The 26652-nt window shown below is 44.3% G+C and overlaps 1 protein-coding gene across 7 annotated transcripts in view; it reads right to left on the bottom strand.

Annotated features, from left to right (window-relative positions):
- LOC126295263 (Golgi integral membrane protein 4-like) overlaps nucleotides 1-26652 on the bottom strand; it is a 128735-nt gene that overhangs the window by 66892 nt on the left and 35191 nt on the right. For 5 of the 7 annotated variants that reach the window (XM_049987675.1, XM_049987674.1, XM_049987677.1 and 2 more), the window contains exons 4-6: nucleotides 18181-18359; nucleotides 13408-13566; nucleotides 6317-6463 (exon numbers count right to left, since the gene is read on the bottom strand). In XM_049987675.1, coding sequence (XP_049843632.1) covers nucleotides 6317-6463; nucleotides 13408-13566; nucleotides 18181-18359 — 485 coding nt within the window. The remainder of the gene's footprint in view (nucleotides 1-6316; nucleotides 6464-13407; nucleotides 13567-18180; nucleotides 18360-26652) is intronic. The other 2 variants (XM_049987678.1, XM_049987679.1) reach the window with 2 other exon arrangements.

Genomic DNA, 26652 nt, shown 5'->3' with positions numbered 1-26652 from the left:
GACGAAGCAACTGCCAGTTGCGAAAGCTCGTAATTCTGTGTGTGTGTTTGTGTGTTTTGTTCATGTGCCTGTCTGCCGGCACTTTCCCGCTTGGTAAGTCTTGGAATCTTTGTTTTTAATAAACAAGGGAGTATATACGCATTCTGGTCAACTTGACCTCAGCTTTGGTTTATGCAAGCTGAATGCATATTTCATCAACATTGGGTGTTCAATAACACTGACAGATTTAATATTGTGGTTTAGCATATGGATTTAGGAGCGACTGAGAAAACTGATATAACCTTCCCACATCAAAGTTACAGTGAATTAAAGGAAGCTCTCGTTCGGCACTACACAATGTCACCAGAACTGGGATTGCGGAAGATTTTCACAGATGAAAACGTAGGCAAAAAGACTCCATGACAAGCGCTCAAAACTTTACGTACATCAGCTGGCTAGGAACTTACACCCGAACAGTCTATACACGTGCCATTGCAAGACTTAGCAAGGAAGGCAGACACCGTTGCAAACAGCTTAAGTGAGACTTCCACGTGAGCAAGCATCGGCAACAGTCGAGACAACGGTGCAGGAACAGGCAGAGAGGGGCAAGCTGCGCCACTGGTCCTGTAACGGGCACAAATACTTCTCACTGACAGCATCCACAGGCTGAAGCCACGGCGGAGAAACTAGCAGCACAAGTGGTAAAACTAAATACGCAGGTAGCCACACACCAACAGCAGCTGCAAAGTTGTAAGCAGTTGTTCTTTATCTTCTGTTCTTTATTCGTCCTACACTTGTATAACAAAGTTCACTGTCAAATACTGAACAATGCTTATTGTGAACAGCAAAGTTAATATGATGATTAAAATGCTGCACAAATGGATTAGAAATGAAAAAAAGTTTAAATCAATAAATGCAATAAAATTAATGATTGCAGTTGTTTTGATAAAGATGCAAAAAACAGACTGTACCAGCCAAATACTGCTACAATGGGCAAATGGCTGCATAATGTGATACTTGGCAAAAGTTTTGACAGTGCTACTCAGCAATGACATATCTCTATAGCCACTACAAATATCTCACATATCTGTCTTCTATAATACAGTCTCATTAAGTCTGTAATTCTCAACTTTTTTCTTTTTAAAGAGTAGACTAGTAGCTTTTCAATATTTACTCTTAGAAGCAACAGACAGACATAATAAGAGAGATAATAGTAGTAGGAGAGAGAATAAAGGGTGCAAGTGAGCAAGTAGTTCCGGCAGAATGACAAAATGAACTACAATTTGATAAGGAGGAGGTCACAAAAGTGGGAAAAGGGAATACACCAAGAACAAGTGTCGGCAATTCTAAAGTGATGAGAATCACCAAATGTGACGCTTTCTTCAAAATATCATTGGGAACACAGTAAACCCTACAGGTACTTAGCAAATACAGTTATGACTCAATTACTAATCCGGCCTATGCTGTGCGGGTTGCCTACCTGATGGCTCCCCGGGGCAACAAAATTTGATTTCCATTATTTCAGACAATGATTTGCAAAATGCTGCCATAACTACTCATTAAAATGTAAAACTTATGTTAAGTGATTAATGGAAAATCTCATATAAAGACGTGAAACAAATGCTAACAAAGAGATAGAGGGGCTGGCCGGTACTTACCTCAGCTCCGTACAGCCGATACATACACAAAACAGAACAGAAAATTTACGTTCATAGCTTTCGGTGGATTCAGTTACCCACAACCCAGGTTATGAAGCAACAGGGAAAGGTAAACAGGAGGCATCCATCCTTGCCACCCTCCCTGTTTACCTTTCCCTGTTGCTTCATAACCTGGGTTGTGAGTAACTGAATCCACTTTCCCTTCTTCCCTTTTTTCCCCTCTCTCCTCCCTGATGAAGGAACAATGTTCCGAAAGCTAGAAACGTAAATTTTATGTTGTGTTTTGTGTATCTATCGGCTGTACTGAGCTGAGGTAAGTACTGGCCTGCCCCTCTACCTCTTTGTTAATCTCACGTTAAGGTTTGACAGAGTAAAACAAGTAATTACCGTTAGATATTGTGTATTTGTCTCGAGCCACTGTAACTCACAGTGAACATATTCCCAGATTATATTCATCCAGCATGTGACAAGGAGAGCACTTAGCAACTTCAAACATACTTTAAAGATAATTTAAAAATGTTTCAAATGTTTCCTCACTTAATGTCAAATATTTAACACCTTATATTTGTTTTCTAAATAATAAAACCTTCTCTTGCTGATAAGGCGTTTTATATTCACAAAACAATTATTTCTGTGCTTGCTGCGGAGGACAGCTATACAGACAAAGTCATTACTTAACCGTAACTCTCGGGAGCAAGCGTTAGTTTTGGCTCTAGGGCCACTTTGTGGAAGCAAAGGTTAGCAGAGGGCTGTGCCTTTTAAAATGGCGACATGCATTAGTTGACTTTGCATTTCAGAAAAGGTGTAACTGCTACATAAAAATTTTGACAGTGTTAGCAGGCCATACAAAAAGCGCCAGTAGGACGGTGTCGCCCACAGGCTGCTATTTGCCCACCCCTGCCTCAACTCATCTGTAAAGCAATTAGAGGTTTAAAGTTGTTTTATATGTGGGAGCTCAAGTCTTTAAAGAAATCAGGGTCTACTGGTGTTAAAAGAAAATAGAGGGTGACTGAGTTACACCTATCTGGTAAGAAATTGTTTCCCGTGATGAGTCATCAAACACAACGTTGGCAGGAAAACAAAGATGAGGAGAAGGAGAAGGAGAAGAAGATGGTGATGATGATGAAGAAGAAAACTTCAGAAATGGATGGAGTTAGCAGCAGATAGCTGTACAGCATGCGCAATCACGTTACAGGTGCATCTGTGGAGTGGTCACACTAAACCACAGTCCCTCAAGAGGAGGGGCAGCCTTTTCAGTAGTTGCAGGCAAACCAGTCTGAACAACTGACAGATCTGGTCTCTTAACATCAGCCAATGTGGCCTTGCTGTGCTGATACTGTACACGGCTGAAAGCATATCGTGGAGATATGCACCTCTAGCATGGCTTTATGATGATAGCATTCTCTCAAGTAAAATGTTCTGGAGGTAAAATAGCCACAATCTGGACCTCCAGAGGGGGTTACTCGGCACGATATCATCAGGAAAAACATAACTGGAGTTAACAGGTCGGAGAGTGAAATGACAGATGCCTTAACTTGGTAGGTAGACTAGAGAATTTAAAAAGGGAAATGAATAGGTTGATGTCAGATATAGTGGGGATTTATGAAGTGGAAAAGATGGAGAATGGGACTTCTGGTCAGATGAGTACAGAATTATAAATACAAAATCAATTAGTGTTAACGGAGAAGTAGGTGTAATAATGAATGAGAAAATAAGAATGTGGGTAAGCTACTATGAACAGCATAGTTAATGGTTTATCACAACCGAGATACAAATCCGTCATGCACAACGGAATTTACACACACACACACACACACACACACACACACACACACACACACAGAGCGTGCCAAATTACTGAAAAATCTGTCATTAGTTTAGAGAAAGTATCAAGTTCAAAAATAGAGCTACAAATTTAATTTTGATTGTGGAGTTTAATTCTATAGTATGACAAGATAAAAAAGAAAAAAAAAAAAAATAGTGGGAGGAAACTGACTTAAGGAAAGGAATGAGAAGTAAAGTAATTGCAAACACTTGGGTTTAAGAACCATGAAATAAGAATGTACACATGGTAGACACTGAGCACTGGATTATTTCTGGTACATTACGTAATGGTGTGCCACACATTTAGAAATCAGATTATTTAACCACAAAACATTTCCGAGAGAATCTGTGGAGTCCGACAATAATTTATTGGTTAGGACCTGCAGAACAAATCTGACAAATTTATAAAAATGTAAGAATTAAGAAGTCACGAACTAGATAAATTTGAAGAACCAGAGATCATTGAGAGTTTCAAAGGGCGCATTAGACAACAACTGGCTACAGTAGTTCCTAACAGGCAACTGCCTACCTTTCACAGATGAAATATTGCAGGCAGCTCAAGATCAACAAGGCAAACAAGCAATCCCCAGGAGAAACCCTTGGGTCACACACTAGATACCAGGTTAATTGAATGAAAGGAATAGATTTGAAAATGCAGCCAAGAAAGTAGGCAAAGGCAAGTACTGAAATCCAAAAAATGTGACTGACAAAATGCAAAGTGGCACATCAGGGGTGACTAGGAAGTAAATGCAAGGCTACAGAAACACAAATGTTTATGGGAAATATCAATGCCTACACAGAAAGAGAAGTAACTATGTGAGTATCAAGAGCTCAGGCAGTGATTCAGAACAACGCAAAGAAGGGAGGGATATATGGGAATCAAAGCTGATGACAATATTACAAAAAGAGTGGAGGACGGATGTGCAGATACGGGAGATACGACACTGTCAGAAGATCTCGACAGGGCACTGGAACATCTATGGGGAAACAAGGCCCCTGGACTAGAAGGCATCCCCACAGAATTACTGAGGCACTTGGGATAGCCAACTGTAACACCTGGCATGACACAGGTGAAATATCTGCAAAACTTCAAGAAGAATGTAATAATTCAAATTCCAAAGACAAAATGTACTGACAAGTAAGAGTATTAGCAAACTACAAGTTTATTACATAGTGGCTGCAAAATGCCGACAACGATTATTTACGGAAGAACAGAAAGACAAGTAAAAGGTAACCAAAGAAAAAATTAATTTCAGTTCATGTTAATTGTAGGAACATGTGTACAGTAACGATTTTATAACTTGTCTTAATAAGACAGACTGAAGAAAGCCAAATCTACATGTATAGGATTCTAGAAAAATATCTTTAACGGTGTTGACTCAATACACAGTATTTGAAATTCTAAAATTATCAGGAAAATGACAAAGAGAGTGAAAAATTAGATCTTCAACTTGTACAGAAACCAGACTGAAATCTTAAGGGTCAGAATATGTGAAAGGTAACAATTAGAGCTTCCATTTCACTTCATTAGAACAGTGGAAAATTCAGTGTTTGATTCAGAGTCAGAAAAGGAGATTCTGTATCGCCAAAACTATTCACGACAGTTGTACAGGAAACTGTGGTGTTCTGTAACTGGGAAAGTGAAGAAGGAGAGTGTGTTAATGGAACGTATCTGAACCATCATCATAAAGTTAATGGTATTTTACTGTCTCTCTCTATTGCAGACACAGTTTGGTTACAAAGAGATACATTTAATACAGCAAGTGTGAAAGTTGGTCTTAATACCAATTATAATAAGACTAAAATACGCTGATGAAGTAAAGCACTATGACCACTACCCGTCACCAGATCAAATGCCACAAAGTGGTGCTGCACCCACGTGACACAGTACGGAAAAAATGTAAGTGCAGCAGAGAAGAATGCAGAATTATTCTAGCGACGAAACGGGCCACAAATGCAAAAACCCACTGGCACGAGCAATCTTGAAAGAAGGCTGGTCATGATGGCCCAGCACTTCAGAATGAGCATATAGGAAACAGTTAGGCCGGTTGGCTAATCACACGGTATTGTTGAAAGTAGCTGTGGAAATTGGGTGGAGAATAGTGGGTACAAATAGCCAAAAAGGTGTCAGACGTCCACATTTCATCACACAAAGTGGACGTCGGAGGCTCGTCCACTCTGGAAAGCAGCATAGGTTGAGATCTTCTGGCAGATCTGACATCAGAATACAGTATTTGTGAAGGCACACCTTTCCGTTCACACTGAGAAAATTGTTGATTACAATTGCAGAGGACACTGCATCACTCAGATTGTACTGCAGATCAACTGAAACATGTTGCCTGGTCGGATGAATCACGAATCACATTTCTCGTGACACCAGGTCGACTGTCTCGTCTGGATACACTGCCATCCAGAAAAACAACTGCTCGAAACATGGCCGTACCATGGACACAGACAAGCAGGAATACTATTATGGTATGGGAGATATTCATCCGGACTTCTGTGAGACCTACAGCAGTAATCAAAGACTGTGAGTGCTGGGAACTACGGACCACCCGCATCCCTCCTCGCCAGGAGAGACAGAGAAACAGAAAAATGAGTCAGGGAACAGACAGCATTAGGAGACACAATGAGAACACGAGGTGGGCAGGGCGTGTAAGTATGAGAGGAGGGTGTCAGTCGGAGAGGGGGAGTTTCCTGCCGGATTTCCAGAGGTGGGGAAAGACCGAGATGACGAATAGATGGTATGTGGGTAAGTGACATCACGAGCAGGAGTCAGGGATGCATGTAGCTAGTGAACATAATGTGTGGGGGAGGGTGTTATTCGGCTCGGCAGTGGGCGTCGCGTACCGCACCTGCAGCAGCTCCCTGTCCTGGGAGAGGCGGTCGATGTCACGCTGCTTCTCCTTGAGCCGCGCGGCGCCCGAGCGCACCTCCGCCAGCGCCTCGCCGTGCCGCTTGGTCAGACTCTCGTGCTCCTGCTCCAGGCGCGAGAACTGCGTCTGAAAGAGGGAGGTGTCCACCGTGAGGACGAGCCGTCTTCCCCGGTTCCCTCTGCGTGACGAGTGTCGCCGACTCCCTGAACCGTTTGTGTGTCTCGACAATTGGATTTTTGTAATTTAAAGCTGAGAGATGCAACTCTCAAAAATTCTGCAGAAAACTGATTTGAAGTTTTTAAGGGGGGTATGACATCAAACAGACCGACTTTAGGCAGGAGAGGCACCACAGGACATTTCAATTTCCACTGTCTATACGTTTACAAATAAATTCAAAAAACTTTAACAGCATGACCAGGAAGGATTCAGAATTCACACTCTTAGCAGTGGAAATTATAAAACATAATGAAATTTTTTTTTACATTTGAAATTTCATTATTTTTTTCCACTTTTCTTCGATGAATTTTGCGCAGCAAACAAACCATACTTAAAGGTGTATGAAACTCTAGAATTTTCCAAATCTATTAAAAACTGTGGTAAAAATTAGAAAAAAACTACAAAATTTATGTTTTTTTCTAAACATGAAGTTTAAAATACAACAGCTCATTCGTTTTTTCATAAATTAAATAAATTCTAGAGTTTCATGCACCTGTAAGTATGGGATGTATGCTGTGCAAAATTCATCGAAGAATCTCTCTAGCTTATGAAGAAAAGTGTACCTATAGCAACAAATGCAGCCATTAGTAAGTCAAAAAATGATGAATTTTCACACGCCAAAAAAAATTTATTGTGTTATGTTTTCGATTTTTATGAATTTATTTGTAAAAGTATAGACACTGGAAATTAAAATGTCCTATGATGCCTCTCCTGCTCCAAGTCGGCCCGTTTGACGTCCTATCCCCCCTTAAGTTTTCAGAGTGTCTTTAATGCCCTAAAGCAGGAATGAGCAGTAGATATGATTCAGACACCAGTTTTTGAAAGCAGGGCTAAGCCGAGGGCTGTACCTTTTAAAATGATTGCATAAATTAGTTAATTTTGCATTTCATTTCAGAAAAGGTATGAATTGTTACACAAAAATTCTGCTGTCTCAGTGGGCTGCACAAAAAGCGTTGGAGGGCTGCTATTTGTCCACACCTCCCCTGAACTGTGGTTAGATTTTTCGACTGGCAATGCGGCTACGTGGTAGAATGTTCATCTGCAAGTGGGTGGTCTGCGTTCAATTTAACCTGGTGCAAATTTTTAAATGAAGGTACATATTCTAGGAGCATTGCTCTGAAGCATAAACTGCATAAAGATGTAAAAAAAAATTGGTAGTGCTTGAGACTCGTAATCGCCAGTTCGAGTCTTGTTTTGGTCACACATTCATTCTTATTGTTTTGGTTAAATATGGGAAACATCTACTTATTTCTAATTACGTACCGAAGGCAGAATTTTAGTTTTGACTGCAAATATAAATTCTTAATTACTCACCACCTATAAGGGACTGTTTCAATTAATGAAAAACATCACAAATTACGGTTTTCATCTTTATGTCTTTTACCCTTCGTGTAAATGCATGCCAAACACGTGTCTTCATTTAGTCACAGACATCGTACACAGGCTACACTGCCCGTCACACAACTGATGTTACTTTCAGGTATTAAATCACTCGGAAAAATTCTCGAGAAGTTCTGAGTGTTGCATCCCACTCTTTTTTACGAATAAGATTTCAGCTTTGAACTTCATCTATTGCAAATACAGAAAATCCAACTGCTATGTAGTATTCCTGTCAGTGATGGAGTGCCATACTACGGATCTAAAAGTCTTGGTTTTCCCCACCAGTTGTACAGTTTCTAGTTGTCACTTCTTTCACTTCCGACAATTTGAAAAATACTGAGCTGCACCATGGGTCAAAGTTAACACCATACTGTGGGCCCCCCTATTACAACTGGCAGGGCAAATCAGTTCAGAGATCGTAGGAAGGCAATACCACACCAACCACAGTAGGAATGTTCCAAGAAGATTACTGCAGTGTTCAAAACACTCTTTACGTTGATATCAGTGTTAGTATTTCCTTTTTAAGTATCTTTGTGTGTGTGTGTGTGTGTGTGTGTGTGTGTGTGTGTGTGTGTGTGTGTGTGTGTGTGTGTGTGTGTGTGTTTTCGCACCCAGCAAGTACCTTTCATAAAGAGGATAAGTGAGTAGAAACACTGGTTTCCCTTCAGTGTTACCACCACTCTCACATCAGAAAATACAGTAACTTACAACCACTACGGAATTCTTGAGAGAATTAAGCCTGAACAAATAATACCCACGGGTACTTTAAATACCATCCCATTAAGCCACAGCCCGGAAGGATCAAGTGCAGCCCCCCCCCCCTCCCGCCTACTCCCTGCCAAGAAATAAAAAAAGTTTGCAAACAGAACTCACAGCCTGGTTTCTCAGACAGACAGCTGCACCAGTTTCAGTCATCAGAGTTCCCACTATGTGGAAAATACACACATCTCCTCGTCTCTTACTGGCGACCGGTAGTCGATGTGGAACCCTTAAAGAATACAATCAGTTCTTATTTATTAAATGGAATTGCCTTTTTTATTTAGTACAGCACAGATTTTCCAATGACGACAAGTTTTCCGCTCTTGACATGACAGATGTGTGCACCAAAATTAAATCATTTATTGCGGTCGGCTACAGAAGGTCGACGGACAGGGGTATTCTGTCGTGGAAGAGCACTAAATTCCCTGATGTCTGTCAACAGTGGAAATGTTAAAGAAAAAGGAAAGGACTGCATTGTGGAAATGTGATAAGCAGTTCTGATGAATATATATTCACAGAAAACAAGTTCTGGTCAACCAACACTGTTTAAGCAAGGGGTTATCATTACATCACATTAAAGGAAAGTTCCTTGGCATCAATTACATAACAGCTTTTACTTGCAGCATTTGACACACACACACACACACACACACACACACACACACACACACACACACACACACACACGTACACCAATTATCTCACATATTTTACATCAGTCATCGACTACAAAAATTGACAGCCCACTCCAGCATTCAGCATACTGACTGGTGAAAGTCTTAGCATAAATTGACAACTGTGAGTACAGGGATATTGTGAACAAATGAACGACAGCTTTTGGCCATTCTTTAAATACAATGAGCCTATTCAGCACAGTTCGCCAAAACATTAAAAAAAGGCAACGTTGGATTCAATCATACGGGGCCAGCTCAATTTTGTCTTTGTTGAAGGCAGTTGGTGGTTGTTTTGCGATACATAATACTAATGAACAATATGATTAAATGGTTAACTGTCCAGAAGGTGTGTTATTTTAAATTAAGTAGGTACACAAAATGCTAGTGTTGATAGATCTTATGTGAAGACGTTTAGCAGAAAAAGAAGTCCGAGAATTCAGAGGCAAAATCATCATCAGAGTTAGCATTTCCAGAGAATGAATACCCACATCTATACAAAGAGAAAAAGCAGCACCGCACAGTTAAATGTGAGAATGAAGTGAGGCACAGTGTGGAAGAGATGCTGATCGGTAGCAGGACTGCCCAGACCACTGACAACTCCAGCATTGGAAAGTGGGGGGAGTGGGTGGGGAAGTTGGGGAGGGGGTGAAGTTGTGGAGGGGGAGGGGGTGAAGTTGGGGAGGGGGAGGGGGTGAAGTTGTAGAGGGGGAGGGGGTGAAGTTGGGGAGGGGGAGGGGGTGAAGTTGGGGAGGGGGAGGGGGTGAAGTTGGGGAGGGGGAGGGGGTGAAGTTGGGGAGGGGGAGGGGGTGAAGTTGGGGAGGGGGAGGGGGTGAAGTTGGGGAGGGGGAGGGGGTGAAGTTGGGGAGGGGGAGGGGGTGAAGTTGGGGAGGGGGAGGGGGTGAAGTTGGGGAGGGGGAGGGGGTGAAGTTGGGGAGGGGGAGGGGGTGAAGTTGGGGAGGGGGAGGGGGTGAAGTTGGGGAGGGGGAGGGGGTGAAGTTGGGGAGGGGGAGGGGGTGAAGTTGGGGAGGGGGAGGGGGTGAAGTTGGGGAATGGGGGATGGAGTGGCAGAGAGGAAAAATTGTGGAGGGTGCAAGTCGGGGTGGAGGTTGGAAGCGGCGGGAGGGGTGGAAGCGGCGGGAGGGGTGGAAGTGGCAAGGGGGTGAAAGTGGGAGGTAGAAGTGGGGTGGGAAGTGGGGGTTCAAAAAATGGCTCTGAGCACTAGGGTACTTAGCATCTAAGGTCATCAGTCCCCCAGATTTAGAACTACTTAAACCAATCTAACATAAGGACATCACACACATCCATGCCCGAGGCAGGATGAAGCACCTAGAACCATTTGGGAGATGGGGAGGGGGAGGGAGGGGGAAGGGGGGGGGGGAGAGAAAAACACAGTCTGAAATGCATTCATTATTATATGAATATTTTATCAAAAGGAAAACTGATTCAGGTTTCTGACTTATTGTAACATTCAATCCCCTCACAAGATAGTCCAACCTGTCAATTTGTACCAAAACCTCCATATTTATAAATTTGTGCCCGGAAATATTTTTTAATAGAATGCAGCGTTTATGGCAGCTGAAGATGTGTGTTCTGCAGATCTTACATAATCACACTTCAGGGCTGCCACGTGATGGAAGAAAGTGTGTTGACCCAAAAATGACTGTGCTGAAGGAATCAAAGAGACCAAATGCTGGACAACTGGTCACAGGTTTGTCCGACCCAGCACCTCGGGAATGTCAAATGACATGAATTAACAGTCTTGATAATAGATACCAACTATCCCACAAAAGCATACCTCAAAAGTGTCAAGAACTGGAACTGAGTACAGAATCTAGAAACACACATCAGAGCCCCACCCACCGCTCCCACAGGGACTGTGAACACTAGACGGTACTAATGACAGGGCACGCAGAGGCGTTCACACATACCGTGCTAAGTACCCTCAGCCGTGCACTTATCAGTGGTTTCCAAGTGTAACGACACTGCCCAGTCATGTACGAAATACGTAAAAAACTGCTATGGACTCACATCAGCGACAGCTGGCCGGTAAGCACAATGTGATGGTGTTTAGATTATAGACACAAGTGCACAAAGGAACTGCAAGACCGGCTAGTCGTGCTCTGCAAAAACGGCACCGTGCAGAAGGGACAGGATGGTGCTACCACAGTGGGACTACAATAGTGTTGTCAGCTACACAAGCAGGAGCAGGGCCACAGCTCGACAGACGTACTCCAGAGCGGCACAAACGACTGCGAATGTTGAGGCAGAGGCACTCCGAACCCAGCAGTACTATCACAAAGCCACGACAAGATGACCGGGTGCCACCGGCTGCAGCCACGGGTTCGAGACCGGGACGGGGCAGCTGCCTAGCGCAGTGTCCTCCTCGGGGGACTCGGTGCGGCAGGCCTGCCGGCAGGCGGCCGGTCTTGAGCCGTGCGTGGCAGTCGTCCCTTTGTAACAGTACGAGTCGGGATAGATGTAACCGAACTCTAATAGTGTATTTGCCTCTATCAGTTACGGTAGAGAGATCGATCTTTCGGTCCCATCTGTATATTTATATATAATATTGCACGAATAAAGGCTGGGCGAGTTAAAGCTATCGTTAAAAATCCACGCCGTGCAATTTGTTGCGACTCGGTCGGTCATAATAATAATAACACTTTTGAATACAATTAAAATATAACGGTGATACCTGTTTAGTGTCACTGGAAATAATATGTAGTAAATTAATGAGTAAGGTAGCCGATCCTATAAGAAGGCCGTTCGACTGGCCGTCTCTGTCGGTAGTTGTACCGGTTGGGGTACTCTGAGAACGTGAAAGCTGGGTTCGTCACCGCCATACACGAAATACTGTCCGTGCGGTGTTACTCGCACGTTACGGGGCCGATCGACACAACGTGGGTTCGTCACTTTGAACGGGAACCGAAACTGCATTTCCTCTGAAGAAAAAGTTCAAAGCTGCGCCCTCGGCTCAGAAAGTCACACCGAAGGCCTTCCGGGGCTCCGATGGGGTTACTCTGCTCAATGTCCTCCCTCGTGCCACAGCGATTAACTCCGAAGTACACTGTGCTACCCTCAGGAAGTTGAAGAGACTACTTCAAGTGTTCGGTGCCACAAAAATGAAAATGAACTTCTCCTTCTAAATGACAACACGAGGCCACACAGAAGTCTGTGCACCCAATAGCAGGTCACGAAGTCGTATCGGACCGTTCATCTTCATCCACCTTACAGTTCGGATCTTGCACTTTCTGCCTTCTATCTGTTTGGCCAGATGTAGGATGCACTCTGTGGGAAGCAGCACATGGATGACAGGGAGGTTAGCGATGCAGCAAGATATCAGATCCAAATTCGACGAGTCGAGTGGTATCGTGCGGGCCTTCCCAGTAACGTAGCAGGAGACCATTGCACTGAATGGATATGACGCTGAAAACTGGATTTTGGAGCCAAAAGAGTGGGAAATACATAATACGGTGTATCGGACTCTTGAGTAAAACCGAACGTGCTTTCAGGGGGGGGAGAAAAAAAAAAGGAAATGTGTTGCATTAGTTACCGAATGTTCCTCACAGATGTAGTGTACAATAAAAACTGTTTCCCAGTATCCACCTTCAAACAGGTGTACGAACATATGAAGGGGTTTGCAGAAGAAATCCTAATTTCACAATAATCTGTCTGACCCCATTACCTGTTGTGTTTTTGCACACACAATGTGCTAGTAACAAGTATTTCCATTTGTATCAACAGAATGAACATGCTACTTACTACACAGGACTCACTAAACAATGGAATTCACACCATCCTTTCACAATATTGCCTACTATACAATTTGTTTTACCTAATTGCATGTATAATTTTGTCTTTGGATTGAGCCACCACGTAACGCCCAACAATTCCAATTCCAAGTGACCGTATTGCGGCCTAGCATTTTCTTACGGTGACCCCACAGTCCCGACAAGGACGGCAGTGCGCCACTCCTGAGGGGCGTGCTCTGCCGATGCTGCCCGTCCACTTCACCCCACTCCACAAAACGCTGCCGGCACGCACCTTCAGATCCTGGAGCTCGGCCACCTTGGATGCCCGCAGCTGCGTCAGCTGCTGCTGCAGCGCGCTAACCGACGCCTCCAGGCTGCTCTTGCGTTCCAGCCACTCAAGCCGCTCCGTACGCAGCTTCTGCGTCTCCTCCTCCAGGTCTCCGTGCTGGCCCTGTGAGGGACAATTAGCGTCCGGTCGTCAGTCCGCCGGATACGAGCATGCGTACTACTACAGTTAAACTGGCTGACAAAAAAAGTTGAGCACCCCGAAGACACTGCCGGATCCCAACGAAACTCCGTACACGTACACAACACCGGCGGGTACAGGTCGAACGACCGCCAGACTCTATTACTGTCGCCCGTGTTTAGTGTCGCTAAATGGCCCAGTACGGTAAATGCGGGGCACAGACGGCATCGGATTTTGACTGGTCAGTGTGAAGGGCACAAAGGTGTCACATACAGACTGATAAGTCAGCGTTATCAGCTCCGGACAGCATTTGAGAGGGACACTACTATAGGTCTGCATTTGACCAGCTGGTCAAACTGAGCAACAATCAGATTGACTGGTAGTTCAGATGTGGCTGTGGCCCTACGGCAGACTACTTGTGACAGTGACAGTAGGTGTACTCATTGTCACAGTCTGACAACCGTAAGAGAGTAACACCGGTCTGAAGCCCCTCCACATCTGTGGTCGACATCAGAGAACGAGTAGCACGCTTCCTGCAACATACCGTGCCATCCTGCAACATGTCAGCAGCGGGGCTACGGAATTACTGGCCCCGTAAGATAAGAACACTTGCCTTTATACAGTTGCCGTGATCAGGAACTCTAGACCGTACTGTGTTCCACAACCACCCCAGAGAGTCAACACCGGCAGCAACTCGGGAAGAGGTCCCGTTCCTCCGACACTCGGGGAAGAACAGCGGTGTTAGTCTGGGCATCACTTCGTGAGGAGCCTTCGAGTACGACTTTATATGCAGCCGGTAGTGATTCGGCAAACTCTGACACGCGACACTACGTCACAGACATCATGTTGCCTCACACACTACCTCTAATGGGACAGCACTGTGACGGCATGTTTTGACAGGACAATACTCGTCTGTATGCAGCACGTGTCTCTACAGACTGTCAGTGCGATGCCGAGGTACTCCCGCGACTGACGAGAGCCCCGGATCCGTCACGAACGGAGGACGAGTGGGACCGGCTCAGCTGTCAACTCTGCCCTAGCGCCACTATCCGAGATCAGGAGAGGATACAATAGCTTTATGGCCCTGTACGGCCCCTTGCGGCTCGAATCAGTGCGTGCATCCGGGCCAGAGTGGGTGCAACGTCAAACTGACGAGTGGGCTCACAGTGGTAAGTTCTTTCGTAACAACTGAAACAACATCACATACATCCTCAACCAGTAGAGTTTCATTTCCAATGCGCCTCCCTTCCTTTTGGGTGCTTCACATTTTTTTGCCACACAGTGTATTCTCTGTTTACTTCCATCCACAGTCCAACAACATTTCAGAAATGACAACTATTCTGCACGGATCTTTCCGAGGTTGGGCAAATTCGTTGCAGCCGTACGGTAGGTGTGTAGTCACATCATACAGGTATCTGTAGAGAGGACAGACTACCCCGTGGTTCCTGAAAAATGGTGGCAGCCTTTTTAGTAATTGCAGGGGCAGCGGCCTGGATGACATACTGATCTGCTCTTATAACATTAGCCGACAAGCCTCGCTGTAATGGTATACATGGCCTTGTTGTGATGGTATTGCAAATAGCTGAAAGCAAGGGGAAACTACAGTCATTTTTTTCCTCGAGGGCGTGCACCTCTACAGCGCAGTCCAACAATAATATCCTCTCAGGTAAATAATTTGGACGTAAAATCAGCCCCTGTTCAGACTGCCAGGATGGGACAACACAGGATGATGTTATATTATCACGAATATATGTCAACCAGCTCAGCAGATGATGAAGAGGCTGCAAGAATGTTTGACGAGGTGAAAGAAATTTTTCAGACAGCTAAGTGAGACAAAAATTTAATGGTGACAGGGTACTGGAAAATGATACAAGAAAGGGAAGAGAAAGAAAAATGTTGGAGAACATGGACATGAGAAGGAGGAGGGGGGGGGGGGGGAATGAAAAAGAAGCTGGCTGGTGTAGTTCTGCACCAAGTATAATTTAACCATCGCCAATATTTGATTTAATAATTGTGAAATGAGTTTGTACATGTTCATTACCAGTTTTTCACTATCAAGTTCATTTTAAACAATAATCTATAGTAACCCAGCTCCTCTTCATCATATGCTACAATTTGACCTGAAATATTTTATAATTACAGATCTAGAAAACTACAGCTCTAAGGAAATTTTCCGAAAATAGAGATAGGCAAACATCCAAAACAGAAAACTGTGTCACATCAATCACAGCTTAGATTTCTCTGAATGGAGTGAGATATTAGCAATTCTTTGGGTTTTGCTACGAACCTTTTATCTGTTGAGGTTTTCCGAGTCACATGTTGGGGAGTCTGAAGATGGAAAACTGCTCTTCTGAATCATGATTTCTTCCCTTCTGTATTGGTATTTCATCTGTCCCCCTATCCCTACAGGGGCGGGAAATGAGCTGGGAGCAGCTCACATGTACTTTCTACAGCAGGCGAGATTTAAAATTTAAAATAAGTGATTTAATGTACATTAAAATGATGTTAAAATTCATATTACTTGTCGGTTAGAATACTAATAAACTTTTATGAGATTTTCTTAAATGGTAATAGATGATTTACTGAGAAGTACATAAATTAAACTGATATTTGCCACTCGAGACGAACGTGGTGCTGCACATTTTGGGGTATTTCGAGAAGAGAGATGATGAGAAATGGCATTTATTGATTTGTGAGAGAAATGAGTAATAGCTGTTACAATTTCTTGTGGGACAGAGTATGGGATAGACATGACGACCCCAGATCAAGAAGTTGTAAAGGTGAGGATCAGAGTAAACCTGACACAGGTAGGAAAATGTGTATTCAGTTAAAGCAGGAAGCACCAGTATGTCTCTGGTCAGATTTCATCGTCAGCTTTACGTTCAAATGGCTCTGAGCACTATGGGACCTGACATCTGAGGTCATCAGTCCCCTGGAACTTAGAACTACTTAAACCTAACTAACCTAAGGACATCACACACGTCTGTGCCCGAGGCAGGATTCGAACCTGCGACCGTAGCAGCAGCGCTGTTCCGGACTGAAGTGCCTAGAACTGCTCGGTCACAGCGGCCGGCGTCAGCTTTAGGGAGATGAGTTTCACTGAGAAAGGATGTGGAGAGTGTGCGGGTGTACGGACTGTGGAGATGTGCTGGAACAAGTGTGCAAAAGTGCGAGAGTCAATAATTAGAGATGTGACAATTGGGTGGTTGGAGTCAAGTTTGTGGAAAGTGTACCAAATCAGTACAAGAGTGGGGATTTTAAGATACAGAGAAAGTTAATAATTCCATACACGATTCGAGTGAGAGAGGGTACACAGATCCAGAGTGAGGCAGCGTGCGCGGTATTTGAGAATTTGTAGGTAGAGGTAGAATCTTGGTAAAGCAGTAAGCCAGGTGATACTGGCACATCAGAGGTCAGGTCAGATAATGCAACGTATTTGACACGTACAGTGGAGAGAGAGACAATCCTTACACGCAGTGTGTTAGTAGGTTTGGTCCATTGTTATCAGATTATGAGGTGATTAAAGTAGGAACAAGAAATGACACGACTGAAGACACAAACTGGTAGAGGAGTTAAAACAAGTTGTAGTCTTTCACCTATTCTGTTCAACTTACATTCACACCATTTAGTTAAAAACTGTTTCCAATCAAACAATGGTGTGACACTGGGAGGAAGGACATTTGAGTGTTTCTGATTTTCGAACGATGTGGCATTACTGAGCAAAATAAAAAGGTCACCGACAATATGTTAAAATAACTGAAATCGTCTGAGAGGAATACGAGATAGAGATACGTGTGAGGAAGATTAAGGCAAAAGTTTTTACAAGGCAAAAAAGGAAGACAAAAGGAAATATGCGATACATTAGGGGAAGAAGCTGATAATTTCACGTAACTAGAATGCAAAATTACCAGTAATGTGACACGTAATCGAGGAACAAAAAAATGACAGCTTTCGCCAAATAAATATTAACTGAAGGAGAAGCATTTTCTGTGGGCCCTTAAATAAGCACTTACGGAAATGATTAGTGAAGAGTTTCATTTGGAGGGTTTACCTGAATGATTCAAAAACCGGATATTGCAGCAGGGAGTGGAGGAATGCTCACAGGCTTATCGGCTGTGGATCTGGATCGGAGTGGAAGATGCGAAGTGGTCAGATACAATAAGGAACAAGGTTGTGTTGCACAGTGTGAGTGAGAACTGAGGCAAATCCTGGGAACTACTGGTGTTGTTGTTTCCAGTCCAGAGGCCGGTGAGATGCAGCTGCCCGCACTACTCTGTCCCGTGCGGGCCTCTTCACCTCTGCACGGCTGCTGAAGCCCTCACCCACTGCTTACTGTATTCATCTCTCAGACTCCCTCTACAATTTTTACCCCACACACTTCTCTCGCATTCCAAACGGGCACAACTCTCACAGACACGACCACCGTCTCTCTCTACCGAGGCCGGATTGTGAGCGACTGCTGCCTGCAGAGAACTGGGAGGACTGTAGAAAGCTAAACTTACCATCTGACGAGCAAAACGCAAAATCGACACGGTCGAGCCGACACGTTCTCACAAGTCGCCGAGGTCCGGCCGCGACCGCCAGCCAGACGGCACGTACCTGCAGGATCTTGTACTGCTGCTGCAGCGAGCTGTAGCGGTTGCTCGCCTCGAGCGACTGCCGCTCCCGCAGCGACCGCTCCTCCTCGGCGCGCGCCTGCAGCGACTCGCGCGTGTGCCGGTGGTCATTCTTCTCCTGCTGCAGTGACTTCTCCAGCCTCAGCTTGTACTCCACCACCACTGTGAGAACACCAGACCTTCAGTCAGTGGCACATTATATGCTCGAGTGGGACTTGCAGGTACTGTACTGGTCTGGCACACACCAACGTGTGTTTCACAAAGTGCTGAATGAAATTCATATATATTGTAATAATTAACATACACTACTGGCCATTAAAATTACTACACCACGAAGATGAAGTGCTCCAGAAATGAAATTCAACGGACAGGAAGAAGACATTGTGATACGCAAATGATTAGCTTTTCAGAGCATCCACACAAGGTTGGCGCTGGTGGCGACACCTACAACGTGCTGACATGGGGAAAGTTTCCAACCGATTTCTCAAAGGCAAACAGCACTAGACCGGCTTTGCCTGGTGAAACGTTGTTGTGATACCTCGTGTAAGGAGGAGAAATCCGTACCGTCATGTTTCTGACTTTGATAAAGATCGCATTGTAGCCCATCGCGATTGCGCTTTATCGTATCGCGACATTGCTCCTCCCGTCGGTCGAGATCCAATGACTGTTAGCAGTATATGGAATCGGTGGGTTCAGGAGGGTAATACGGAACACCATGCTGGATCCCAATGTCCTCGTATCACTAGCAGTCGAGGTGACAGGCATCTTATCCGCACGGCTGTAACGGATCGTGCAGCCGCGTCTCGATCCCTGAGGCAACAGATGGGAACGTTTGCGAGACAACAACCATCGGCATGAAAAGTTCGACGACGTTTGCAGCAGCACGGACTATCAGCTCGGAGACCGTGGCTGCGGTTACCCTTGACGCTGCATCACAGACAGGAGCACCTGCGATGGTGTACTCGACGATGAACCTGGGTGTACGAATGGAAAAACGTCATTTTTTAGGATGAATCCAGGTTCTGTTTACAGCATCGTGATGGTCACATCCATGTTTGAAGACATAGCGGTGAACGCACGTTGGAAGCGTGTATTCGTCATCGCGACACTGGCGTATCACGCAGCGCGATGGTATGGGGTGCCATTGGTTACACGTCTCGGTCACCTCTTGTTCGCATTGACGGCACTTTGAACAGTGGATGTTAGATTTCAGATGTGTTACGACCCCTGGCTCTACCCTCCATTCGATCCCTGTGAAATCCTACATTTCAGCAGGATAATGCATGACCGCATGTTGCAGGTCCTGTACGGGCCTTTCTGGATACAGAAAATGTTCGACTGCTGCCCTGGCCGGCACATTCTCCAGATCTCTCGCCAATTGAAAACGTCTGGTCAATGGTGGCCGAGCAACTGGCTCGTCACAATACGCCAGTCACTACTCTCGATGAACTGTGGTATCGTGTTGAAGCTGCACGGGCAGCTGTACCTGTACACAGCATCCGGGCTCTTTTTGACTCAATGCCCAGGCATATCAAGGCCGTTATTACAGCCAGAGGTGGTTGTTCTGGGTACTGATTTCTGAGGATCTATGCGCACCCAAACTGCGTGAAAATGTAATCACATATCAGTTCTAGTACAATATATTTGCCCCATGAATACCTGTTTGTTATCTGCATTTCTTCTTGGTGTAGCAATTTTAATGGCCAGTAGTGTGTGTGTGTGTGTGTGTGTGTGTGTGTGTGTGTGTGTGTCTCTGTGTGTCTGTGTGTGTGCGCGCGCGCGCGCGTGTCCACTTCGATTGATTTCAGCCAAACACAGTATACATGTCCCGTACTTTCAGGCAACAAACACTGTAGGGGTAAGAACTGTCTACCTATCATAGTTCGGTAGATACGATATCATAAACATTAAAATACGTGAAAACTGCCCCACTGTGGATGATATTGTATAAACTCTATTTGCAGCACACATTGCAGGCATTGTCCACACATGCCACTGAATGTCACTCTACAAATATATCATTGTACAACACATGGTTTGAGAGATATGTTGTTATAAACACTGAGATGAATGAAAAATTGCTGCACTGTGTATGAAGTTTTAATACATTTACTTTTTACTACTAAGACTCCCCTACAGTCAAGTCAACTTAAGGAAATCACCAGCATCTGGCAGTGCTTTGGACAGCTTTCAACTGCGAAGCACAGACAACTGTAAGTGAAAACGGTAGCCGTTTGTAGAGCTACGAAGAGGTGTTGCCACAGAGACATGTATAAAAATAGAGTAACAGACATATGAAGCAGCTGTGCCCTCCCAAACCCCCTCCCCGGCATACAAAAACTGACATTTGTACACATGCATATTTCTTTCAATGACTGTTTCATAATTTAAAAGTGTTTTCAGGTTTTCATTTCTTATAGAAAATTCACAAAATGAATATGCAGTCAATGCCAGGTTTGTCAGATGGTGATGTAATATATCAATGGACCGTGGCCCGGGCTGCTGGAGCAGCGCTCATGTGTGTGAGGTGTGCCTGCTCGTCTGAATGTTTCTCTTTCTTTTTCGATGAAGGCTGTGGCCAAAACCTTACATGTAGGGGCTATCAATTGTGCCTGTCTGCAAATTAACATGTCACGTTTATGGTAAGTCACAATCTATCTTTACCTACATTGTAGATTTTCAAAGTAATTTATCTACGTAACAACATTAAAAAATGTGGCTTACTAATGATCACACTGTGAATAGGTTTTGTAGACAGGCAAGGTGAAAAATAGTGAATCTTTCTTAACTTCTCCATGCATTGCTGTCTCCAGCTATACACATCTATGCAGATGTGGTACCACATACGTCTATTGGTGCGTCCTCTCATCCCAGGTCTATTAGTCATAGAAGCCTCCTTAAGGCAAGTACTGCCCAGCAATTTTGTTTCGTAATTTATTAGTTTTGTTCACTGATGCAGAATTGTATAAAAATTCTGCTTTATACTACAGAAATCTACATCACGAAAGAATGCCTTGGAGGGCAAGAAGGGACACATTTCTAAAAGGAGTGGAGAAAGCATTTGGAAGAGATGAGAGGAGTGGGGCAGAGAGAACAGGGTGAGAAGCACTGCCGCAATCGAGTAGCCGTGTGAGGTGAAGAAGATTATTATTACTCTTTTTATTTCAGTCATCTATGATGCACAAGAAGTAACATCCCCATGATTTTATCCTCTTGTCTGATTTTTTGTCTTTGCAACATTTCTTCAATCTTTCACTGTGTTTTTTTCCTATTTACATCTACCCATACACTATGCATTTTCTGAGATTTTCCTGTAAATCCAGGAACTTCCTAATCTTGTAATAAAAGGCTGACATGTCTAGAATTCATACCAACATTTTTTTTCACTTCCCTGAATCAAGTGATCTCTATTTTGTCAAAACGGTTATTTTTTCAGGAAGTCTTTCTGGGTTCACCCAAGTGACCATAAAACTAAATTCTCATTTTCCTGAGATTATCAGACAGTTTCACAGTTTTTCTGTTTGTGTATAAATTTCTCCAGTACTTCTCAGACCAACTATTTTCCATAACACCGTCCTTCCCTTTCCTCCACCTATTCAATTTCTCCCTTTCTAATGAGGGCTAAACAATCCAGTGTGATGCATAAAGACACTCCACTTTTAAAACAATGTTGTAGTATTGGATTTTTGTTTTTACTGAGGGTTTATTTTTTTTCTTTTTACGTTTTACTGTAAATGTCCTTTGTTAATTGATGAACAATTTCCATTTTCTGGGATCTACTTTTCATTTTATTATTATTATTATTTCTTTCCTTTCTCAGATGTTATGTCTGGTTGAAAATGGAAAGTGACGCGGACCTTGATCAAGCGTGACTTCCTTTTAACTGTACGGTATTTGTTACATTGCCTTTAGCAACTTTCGGGTAGTTGAATATGTATCAATAATTACAGATTTCTGTAGTTGTATATTAATATAATAGAGGGAAACATTCCACGTGGGAAAAATATATCTAAAAACAAAGATGATGTGCCTTACTAAACAAAAGCGCTGGCAGGTTGATAGACACACAAACAAACACAAACATACATACAAAATTCAAGCTTTCCCAACCAACGGTTGCTTTTTCAGGAAAGAAGGAAGGAGAGGGAAAGATGTGGGGTTTAAGGGAAAGGGTAAGGAGTCATTCCAGACCTGGGAGCAGAAAGACTTACCTTAAGGGGAAAAAAGGACAAGTACACACACACACACACACACACACACACAACACACACACCACACACACACCACTGCCTCTGGCCAACGAGGCTGGACTGCACTGCAAGCATTTGCCCGACGGCAATTAGCAGCCCTACCCTGTTCCCACCACTATCTATCCTTTTCACAATACTGTTAAATCACCATGGATTTCCCGTTCTTTATTTTATCTGATCAAATATGTAGGGTCAGGATACACGCTACGTGAACAAAATTATCCAGGCACCCCCAAAAACATACATTTTTCATATTAGGTGGATTGTGATGCCACCTACTGCCAGGTACTCCATATCAGCGACCTCAGTAGTCATTAGACATTGTGAGAGAGCAGAATGGGGCACTCCGCAGAACTCACGGACTTCGAAAGTGGTCAGATGATTGGGTGTCACTTGTGTCATACGTCTGTATGTGAGATTTCCACACTGCTAAACATCCTTACGTCTACTGTTTGCAATGTGGTAGTGAAGTGGAAACGTGAAGGGACACGTACAGCACAAAAGCGTACAGGCTGACCTCGTCTGTTGACTGACAGAGACTGCCGACAGTTGAAGAGGGTTGTAACATGTAATAGGCAGACACCTATCCAGACCATCTCGCAGAAATTCCAGAATGCATCAGGATCCACTGCAAGTATTAAGACAGTTGGGCTCGAAGTGAGAAAACAACATGATTTCATGGTCGAGCACCTGCTCACAAGTCACACAACATGCCAGTAAATGCCAAACGATGCCTTGTTCAGTGTAGGAAGTGCAAAAATGGGACCACTGAACAGTGGAAAAACATTGGGGGGAGCAATGAATCATGGTACACAATGTGGCGATCCGATGGCAGGGTGAGGGTATGGCGAATGCCTGGCGAACGTCATCTGCCAGCGTGTGTAGTGCCGACAGTAAAATTCGGAGACGGTGGTGTTACGGTGTCGTCGTGTTCATGGATGGGGTTTGCACCCCTTGTTGTTTTGCATGGCACCTTCACAGGACAGGCCAACAGTGATGTTTTAAGCACCCTCTTGCTTCCCACTGTTGAAGATCAATTCAGGGATAGTGACTGCATATTTCAACACAATCTAGCACCTGTTCATAATGCACGGCATGTGACGGAATGGTTACACGACAATAACATCCCTGTAATGGACTGGTCTGCACAGAGTCCTCACCTGAATGCTATAGAACATCTTTCAGATGTTTCGCCGACTTTCTGCCAGGCCTCACCGACCGACATCGATATCTCTCTTCAGTGCAGCACTCCGTGAAGAATGGGCTGCCATTCCCTAAATAACCTTCCAGCACCTGATCAAACATATGCTTGCGAGAGTGGAAGCTGTCATCAAGGATAAGGGCAGGCCAAAATCATATTGAATTCCAGCATTACTGGTGGAGGGTGCCACGAAAAGTCATTTTCAGCCAGGTGTCCGGATACTTTCGATCACCTAGTGTAAAATGCGAGGTGTGGTCAACATTCATTTTTGTGACAGTTTGAACTATGCTGTGACCACTTTCAGTGAGCTGTTTCAAGTCCGTAGTCTGTGGAGGGATTTCCCATCCTCCTTCAAGAGCCAAAACCAGAGAAGGAAGTGATGTCGGATGGTGGGGTGTGGAGCAAAGTCGACGATTTGAGTCACTGTAAGGGCCAGGACTCTGTGGAGATTAGTCCACTTCAGAAATGTTTTTGTCGAGCAACCGTAGGCCCACAGATGATGATTTAAGACAGAGTGCACTGCCGTGCTGATGTTACCGCTTCTGGACTGTTCCTCTACTGTACGCAGTATAGAATGCTGTAAAACATGTTCATATTGTGTGCAAGTGCACGAGGGACTTTTTTTCCCCCCTCCCACCCCCTTATTGTGGTTAAGAAAATGTTACATTAGGAACAATATGAATATGCACATACGCGTGCGCGCACAATGGCACGTAATATTCTCCACAAATTTATCAAACCCAGACACTTCCGTCGGGCTCACTTCCAGTTATCCACAGCCCACAGCTGTCACTGTTTATACCACCTTATGTGTAGTTAACACGGACTACAAATGTGTGTGGCTTACGGAATGATGCTCGACCACTGTACCCTATTCTTTTGAACTACCTACAAACACTCCGTGCTAGCTGGACTGTTGGCAGCAGTGGAATTCTCAAGTGACCCCCTCCACTGTGATTTTTTTATAACCACTCTCCGTACTGCTCGCCAAACCTCGTCTGTCAACGTGGGGTCTGCCCGGCCTCTGTTAAGCTACGGCTGTTCCTTCCCATTTCTACTTCATGACGACATCACCGGCAGCTGATTCAGATAGATTCAGAATGGTGAAATGCTCCTGAAGAATCTGTTACTCTTTTTATAATGGCAGGCCGACTGCCTCGCCGTGGTGGCATGCCCGGGTGGGTACCACCCCGTCTGCCGTGCACAGTCGGCGAGTGGGGTGCACTCGGCTCTCGGGAAGCAAACTGAGGAGCTTACTCGACTGAGAAGTAGCAGAAAAACGGCCCCGAGAGCGGTGTGCCGACCACACGTCCCTCCGTATCCGTATCCGGGGACGGCTGCGGGCCGAGGGTGACGGCGACCGATCGGTACTGTCGGGCCTCCGAGGCCCGTACGGGGAAGAGAGAGTCTTACACTGACGAGTCGCCCGTATTCAGCCATCTAGTAGTCAATTCCGCATCACACTGGGGTGTCCGGGAACTTTTGATCAGTTTGTGTATCATTCTGAAACACAATACTGAGTGGAACTAACTGTTTAATGTCAAATTATGTTCCCTACGAGATTTATGGCGACATTAACTGCACGACAGAAATGTTTATGGAGCTCTATAAAGTGTTTTCTCCTAGTTTTAATTCTCATCAGAGTATACATCACAAAAATGTAAGATTACACTTGAAATTTCTCACTACTGTTGTAGCATTTGATGTACAGAACCATTTGTGCATAAGCAATTAATTCACTGGTGGACACGAAGATCTTGGTGAACAGCAGACCTGAGGGAGACAACGAGGTCATTTGCATAAACACTGGGCCTGGCTGTACAGCAATGAATTACTCTCCTCTTCATCTGTGCTAGGAGGAATTGCAGTCTTCAGCATAAACTCCCTCTGTGCTGCTCATGGAGGGATTGGTTATACAGTGCACAATTATGTAGTTACAAGTAATCAGAAGGGCTTAGCTTCCAATAGCAAAATTTCAAGCACTGCCAACACACATCTAGATGTACAAAATAAACTATGCCTACCTTTCAGAACTGCTACTTCCTCCCTCATATTGATAAGATAGATGGATAGATAATATTCTGAAAAGGGTAGTTGCTACTCAGCATATAGTGGAGATGTTGAGTCACAGATAGGCACAACAAAAAGACTGTAAGGAAGTGAGCTTTCACCCAACAAGACCCTAATCAAAAATAGACGACACATATGCAAACACGACTCACACACACACACGACTACAGTCTCTGGTTGCTGGGGCCAGACTGCGAGCAGCGTTGTTTGATGAGAGAAGCAATCAGGTGGTGGGGGTAAGGAGGAGGCTGCGGCAGGGAGATGTGGATGATAGCAGGGTCGGGGCAAGGGGCAACTGTTTCTCACAGGAGCATACAGGGTGAGAGGGTATGGCAGCTAGGTGCAGTAGGGAGGTTAGCTGAAGGGCACAAGGAGGGGGGGGGGGGGGGGGTCAGTGGAAAAGGAGAGAAGTAATAAGGCTGTGTATGCGTTGGTGGAATAGAGGGCTGTGTAGTGGTGGAACAGGAACTGGAACAGGGAACGGGCTATATGGGTAAGGACAATGGCTAATGAAGGTTGAGATAAAGAGTTTACAGGAACGCAGGATATAGTGCAAGGAGTGTCCCCAGCTGCACAATTCAGAAAATATGGTGGCCAGTACCATGTCAAATCAACACACTTCTAACATGAATTTTAACTCACCATCTCAGATTTTGATGAAACTTGGCACAAAGCAAGCCTACATATCAATTAAGAGAAATACCCAATTTTATTCAAATCCATTGACCCATTTTGAAAATATGGCAGTGTGAAGTTGTCAAACATAAAAAAAACACTACACCACCATAATTTCAAACTGCTTTAGCAACTCTCCTAATTAAGATAAAATGTTGGGAGACGTGTCATTTTGCAGAATTTTCCATGCACATTCCTGTGATACACAACACAATATGGGATCAAGATGAATTTTCAGAACGAAAATTACCTGTGAAAG

This window comes from Schistocerca gregaria, chromosome 11 (assembly GCF_023897955.1).
Source record: "Schistocerca gregaria isolate iqSchGreg1 chromosome 11, iqSchGreg1.2, whole genome shotgun sequence".
NCBI lineage: Eukaryota > Metazoa > Arthropoda > Insecta > Orthoptera > Acrididae > Schistocerca > Schistocerca gregaria.
Note: the sequence above shows the minus strand (reverse complement) of the source record. Positions and strands in the feature narration are given on the sequence as shown.